General features: G+C 50.7%; 1 protein-coding gene across 1 annotated transcript in view; it reads right to left on the reverse strand.

Moving 5' to 3' along the window:
* Positions 1-335: 335 nt before the first annotated feature.
* The window catches only part of LOC124232100 (GTPase IMAP family member 6-like), a 7,492-nt gene continuing 1,072 nt past the window's right edge, over positions 336-6,755 (reverse strand). The window contains exons 2-3 of the mRNA XM_046649072.1: positions 3,970-4,054; positions 336-2,236 (exon numbers count right to left, since the gene is read on the reverse strand). Of these exons, the coding sequence (XP_046505028.1) occupies positions 1,443-2,236; positions 3,970-4,054 (879 nt within the window). The 3' untranslated portion in view covers positions 336-1,442. The remainder of the gene's footprint in view (positions 2,237-3,969; positions 4,055-6,755) is intronic.

Consider the following 6,755-nt stretch of genomic DNA (forward strand, 5'->3'; position numbering starts at 1 on the left):
CGTCAATCTTACCCCACAACCCCCAACTCTGGTAACCACTGTTTTACTTTCTGGTCTTTTATTTTTTTTTAAAGTTTTTTAGATGCCACATATAAGTCATATCATACAGTACTTGTCTTTCTCTGTCTGACTTAGCTCGCTTCTAATTCTTCCAAATCTAATACATAAATGTAAGACAATTCCAAGTGGAATGCCAACGAGACTAATTTTTGAAAATTAAACAAGTGATTTAAACTCTCACACAGAAGAATAAGTGCCTGAGAATAACAAAGGGAATATAAAAACGTAGACTGAGGAGGAGTCGGCTCACGGTATCACAATCAAAGACACTGTAATCGAATCAACATTTTATTCATGTAGGAGTAGAAAAGTAGAAGACAAGCACAGAACTGAGAACCCTGACACGGATCTCAGGGAGCACGAAAATGTTGTATGTGATAAATGTGATGTTCCAGTTCAGCGGGAAATGGGTCACTTATTTAATCAATGGTTCTGGCACAGAGACTATCTTAAGCATAGACCAAATCAGTCTCTATTCTGCCTTGAGACACTTTTCTGAATCTTTTAGCAAAAGAAATGCTCGAGCTGTCTTAGGAGTCCACTGGGTCTGGGGCAGACAGGTGTCACGGCCTTGCAGTGTGGGACTGCAGGTCTCTGGGCGTCTGACTGCAGAGAATCCCCAACCAGCACACGAGCATCAGACAGACCTGAGGCTGCGACCTCTGATTCCTGATTGTCCCCTGCACTGTCACCCCACCTCCACTTCCCACCCCTCCCAGGGGAAGGCAGCTGCAGACACACAGCTTGAAAGGGAAAGAGGAGTGTAGTGGGAGACATGTCCCCCTATTTTCTCCTGCTCTGTTTCCATCAGTTGAGCAGACTCCCCAGGAGCATCTGAGTCACGTCAGTCTCCTTATGCAGTAGGATGGCACCTATCAGGGGCCCCGCCAGGCCAACCTCCTGCTCTCCTCTCCTCTCCTCTCCCTGTTGCTTCTAATGGGCCCTGTCCATGGGAAGTTGCCTGATTGATATCTACACTGATTTGCTACATCAGGGTTTAACGAGTGACTCCAGGGTCCAGGAAGCTGCTGGAATTACATGGAAGAATGAGGCCCAGGCCTGCCCTCAGGAAGCTTGGGTTCTATCAGCGTAAAGACAAGTACCTCAAGAAATGTAATGCCAGTGAGGTGTAAGGTTCCACATGAGAAGAGCGTGCTGGAGGGGTACAGAGCGTGTTCTGGAAGATGTGATGCTGGACTTGGGACGTGAGCTGGGAACTCTGGACCCCACATGCCTCTCACCACAGCAGACACTGACCTGGAGGCTGGGATGACCAGTGACCTATGGAGATGGAGACAGCAAGCGATGGGCTGGAAGCTGGTCACAGGGGCTGAGAGAGGCTCACAGGAAACAGCTGTCCCGTACTGAGGTCTAGCGTACGCTCAGATGGGCGCCCTCTTCAGGAGATGTTTGTGAGTCTCCTCAGATTCCTTCTGGATGTGGCACAGCCTCTCCAGCCGGGACTCCTCACTGAGCACTTCCTCAGAGCCTTGTCCCTGGACGGTTCGCCTTTCCTGCACTTCTTTGAGCAGAACGTTTTGCTGGGAGTATTGGTAAGCCTTGTTGCTGTAGCAGTGGCCTTCATTTTCCCACAGGATTCCTTCGATTTTCTCCATCAGCTCCTTCAGCTGGGCCTCCTGCTCCGCCCCCTCCGCCCTGTTGTTGAAGCCGCAGTGGCGTCGCTCACACACCACATCCAGCTTGTCAAGGCCCTGGTTGTCGGTCTCTCGTACATACTCTTCCAGGGAGCCACCCTCCAGGTCTTCCTTCCGGGTGAACACCAGGATGGTGTAGGCCAGGATGCCCACTCCGAAGACCTCCTGGAGGCGCCTGACCACCTGCTGATCCTCTTCTGTGAACCGGCCCAGCTGTGTCACCAGGAGCACGGCATGAGGCCCCGGGGAGGAGAAGGCAATGGCTTCACAGATGCCCTGAGCTGCCATTGCTGGTGGGGCCTGAGGGGACAAAATGTCAGGTGTGTCGATGACCTCCAGTTCCTTCCCGGCCCATCCTCGGCTCCCCGTCTGGAAGGCCTTGGTCACTGGTCTAGCGCTGAGTTTAGACTCAAACACTTTCCTGCCCAGGATGCTGTTTCCTGTTGCACTTTTCCCGGTTCCGGTTTTCCCCACCAGGATGAGCCTCAGTCTCTGTGGGCTCAGTTCGCTCTTTCTCAGACCTAGAAGCATCGAGAGAAAGCAGAGGGATTGGGGTTACAGCCCATCCGCCCCATTCTGCCTCGTCAGAGGCCATGAGGCTGGGGATGCTGCTGGGCCTCAGGGCACGTTGTCCTGGTGGGAGGAGGGATGGAGACCCACAGTGGAACTGAGACCTGCCTGGACTCACATTTTCTTTTTTAACGTTCTTTTTTAAGAGTAGTAAAATATACACAACTTAAAATTTACCATTTTAACCATTTTTAGGTGTACAATTCAGTGGCATTAAGGACATTCACATTGTTCTGTAATCATCACTACTATGCATCTCAATAATATTTTCATCCTCCCAGGTGAAATCATACCCTTTAACGCTCACTCCCCATCCCTCCCTCTCCCTAACACCTGGTAACCACCATTCAACTTTCTCTCTCTCTGAGTTTGACTATTCTAGATCCCTCTTCTAAGTGGAATCATGCAATATTTGCCCTTTTGTGTCTGGCTTATTTCACTTAGCATAGTGTTTTCAAGGTTCATCCATGTTTAGCTGGTGTCGGAGAGTGCCAAGTAAGAGCCGGTTCCTGAGTCTGTTCCACGTTGGAGACACTGACGTGTCTCAATGACAGAGCCCTAAGCCTCCTGAGAGCAGGATGACACCGTCTTCTTCTGCATCTCCTTAGTGACAACATGTTTTTCACTGCCTGCCACCCTTGCCTGGCTGACCCCTGACTGATTCAGGCTGGGTGACATGGCCGCCCTCAGCTTCCCCCAGGCGGCAGAAAGGCCGGGTGAGTGAACGGGTGGGAGTTTCAGGAACGTGTGGAAGGTGGGCTGCTCGTCCCTGCCCTGCTCCCAGTGCAAAGCTGGACAAAGGCCGCGTCTCCTGTCCGGCAGCCTGGAGCCAGCGTGCACCACAGGACTTTAAAGCCAAATACATTACTTGAGCTCTGGAGAGGATTTTTAAAGTAATATTTAACCTTGATTACTGCAAGAAAGGGTAAATCAGGTGTCCGCACTTGTCTTGGTAATTTTCCAATGCGGATTATTAATATGGCTCTCTCCCAATGGCTCGGGCCATCGAAGGTCATGTAGTAAAACGTCAGCTGGGTTAAAACACATCATGAATCACAGAGAAATTCTTCTGGCCAGGAAAATGGATGAACTTCTGGCATTCCTTAATCCTATGTCCCCAGGCAAGAGGACAGAGTGGATCCCGTGAAAGCTGAGGGCCTGACCCTGAGGCAGTCGCTGTGAGGGAGGAGAACCCCTTGGGTGGGTGGAGCCCAGGTCGGAGGCAGGGCCGAGCGTGGCCTGCTTGTCCATGTGGCGCTTTGCAGCCTTTGACCCTGAGAGCTCTCAGATCTGAACCAGCCAACCACCCACACAGGGGTCTGTTGGCCTCCAAGCCTCAGGCCAAGGTGAGTGATTTTGTCACACCCCGGGTCAGCACACCCTTCCTGAGGAGGAAAGCCCAGAATCTGCAGACCCTTTTTGCGGGCCTGGCATGGAAATTCAGTAAAGGGGGCGACTGGTGCCCTCTCTCACCTCCTGTCGCCCACTGTGCCTCGCAGGGGCCTCTTCTCCCTTATTTGCTGCAGTAAAGAAAGGCCCCAACCCAAAGGCCCTCTGATAGCGGCCCAGGTGGGCAAATCTCTGCTGGGGTTGAACCCCCGCTGCCTCTCCTGGCCCCCCCTGCACATCGGATGTCCCCGTCCGCACGTCTCTCAAGTCTACCTCTGCTAGAAAGTGGTCTTACCTGGTGACATGGCCTCTTTAAGGTCCTGGGGCAGCGCTCCTATGGGATTCTCCTGAAGAAGCTGTTTGTATTTTTCTTCCTCTGTCTAGAGAAATATGAGACATCTCACTGACATTTTAACCGAGTGTTAGAGGCCCCTGACTTTGCCTCTGGTGCCAGAAGGAGGGTTTTGCATTGGTTTGAGGGGGGTGGACTGACTGAGGGGGGGGGGAGGGGTCTGAGTCACTCTCTACCTCCTTTAGGGGCCCTACTGTCTTCTCTCTCTCTCCCTGCACTGCGGTCTCCATCGGGAGTTTAAGAGATTTCACGGAGAAAGGTGCAAGTGGGCTGCAGCCTGAGGAGTGGATGGCATGTGGATAGACAGGGTCCTGGAGCTGCTCTGTGAGGAGGAGGAAGGAGCAGAGACGCAGAAGCAGGTCCTATAGTTCATCCTGAGCTGTGGGAAGGTCTGTGGCCAGAGTGTGCTGGAGGGCACAAGCAGGAAGTCCTGGTGAGGAGCTGGCTCTGGGGTCTTGGGGCCAGAAAGAGGGTCCCGGTTTGATCTGTGGGGAAGGCTTGGCAGCGAGGTTTGCTGAGGGCTGAGAGGTGGGTGGCTGGATGCTATGGTGAGGACCATGCCAGCCACGGCACAGGCATCTTGACCGTGTGGGACAGGGTCGTTCTGGGAGCCAGGAGACCTCAGTGCTCATCTCTCTGGCCACCAATTTAGGATGGTCACACTGCTCAGGTCTCCGTGTCCCCATAAGTGCAAATGCTGGGCCTGAACTAGATGTCCCTGTGGTCTTTCTCCCTATAAGATTCCAACACATTTTATGACATTTTCTAGAGAGGCTCCTAGTCCTCTTTGCAAAGTAGGGCCATGGCACCCCAGCTGGGAACTCCTGCCGTCCTTCTGATGAGAGAAAAATGTATCCTGGCTTCAGTCCGCACTGCCTTGCAGACTAACTCAGTTCCCCATTTCAGAAGCCCGCCATGTCATAGCTGCTTGACACTCTCTGTGGGGATGGGGAGGAAACCGCACGGCCCCATGATTGTTTTCCCAGAACATGTAGGACACTTGGAGACATTCACAGTCAGAGGAGCGTCTCCCGAGAAGGCTCTGGGGCTGGGGAAACCTAAGTCCAGCGGGCCTTGGGAGACGGTCTTCCCATCGCCCCCACATCCTCGGAAGGTTACTGCCCTCTGTTCATCTGGCAACCCCTCCCAGCTGCACCTGACCCCAGGAGGGGCCGGTGGGGCCAGCGTGGCTATTGCTGTAAGATTGTTGGCTTCATTCAGTAATGTCAGCTCCAGAGTGCTAGACAGAGAGTGGACACTGTCCAGTAAGGTTTGGTGACTTTCCAGGAAGAGAGAGTGACCAGACGAGGTGATTAGCTTCACCCACACCTGGTCAGCAACACTCTAGCAAAGACACAGTATTTTACTTATCAAGAGGCTTCTGGAATAAGGAGGTTAGTGCCCCCATCTCTAAAAACTGTAGACCCCCCAATCTCTTTGTCCTCAGCTTCCCTACATCCTTGGTGGAAACAGAGGCGGTATTTTACCACTGAAGTCTTTCCTCCTTTACAGAGAAGGGACAGCCTGGTAGGAGAGGACGGCAGGGCCAGGAGGAGGCAAGGGAGGCACCCAGAGCAAACTTTACACATCCTGCCCTCTGCCCTCACACTACCAGAGAGAGAGTGTGACCCTGCACCTCACTGCCACACCCTAGGTCCTGCCCTGAACAGCCCCACATGTTTGCCACACTTCTAGTTTTGTCTCCAACAGAGAACACAAAGCAGACACCAGCATCCTCGGTATGTTTCTCAGGAAGAAATGGTAACTCACGGAAGCGTCTTGCCCAAGATTCAACAGAGAGATGGAGAGAGGGCACAGAAGGTCCAAGACTCTCCTGATTTCTTAGTCACAGCTCATTCTATATTATACCACAAACACACAAACACAACACACACGCAGACACAGCACACACACACAAACACAACACACACACCACACACACACACCATTCACACACGTACACTCACAAACACAGAATACAACACACACACCACTCATACACATACAGTCACAAACACAACACACACACCATTCACATGCATACACTCACAAACACAACACACACACATACATGCACAACACACACACCATTCACACACATACAAACATAACACACACATAAACATACATAGACAACACAACACACATATTCAAACACGTCATATACACACAAACATACACACAAACACGCACAAACATATATACACAACACACATACACTCACAAACACAACACAACACATACTCACAAACATAACACATACAAACATACATAGACAACACACACACAAACATAACACACACTCATACACAAAACACAAATACACAACACATGTACATATACACACAAACATAACACACAGACATACATACACAACACACATACACTCACAAACACAACACAACACACAACACACACATCGCAAACATAACACACACAAACATACACACTCATACACAAAGACACAACACATGTACATGTACACACAAACACAACATACACAAACACACACAAACATACATACACAACACAACACACATGCTCACAAACACAACACACACAAACATACATAGAAAACACACACAAACATACACACTCATACACAAATACACAACATGTGTACATATACACACAAACATAACACACACACATACACAAACACACCACCCATACACATACACTCCCAAACACAATATACACACAAACAAAATACATACACACAACACACA

The sequence above is a fragment of the Equus quagga genome, unplaced genomic scaffold (genome assembly GCF_021613505.1).
Source record: "Equus quagga isolate Etosha38 unplaced genomic scaffold, UCLA_HA_Equagga_1.0 HiC_scaffold_2424_RagTag, whole genome shotgun sequence".
In the NCBI taxonomy this organism is placed as follows: Eukaryota; Metazoa; Chordata; class Mammalia; order Perissodactyla; family Equidae; genus Equus; species Equus quagga.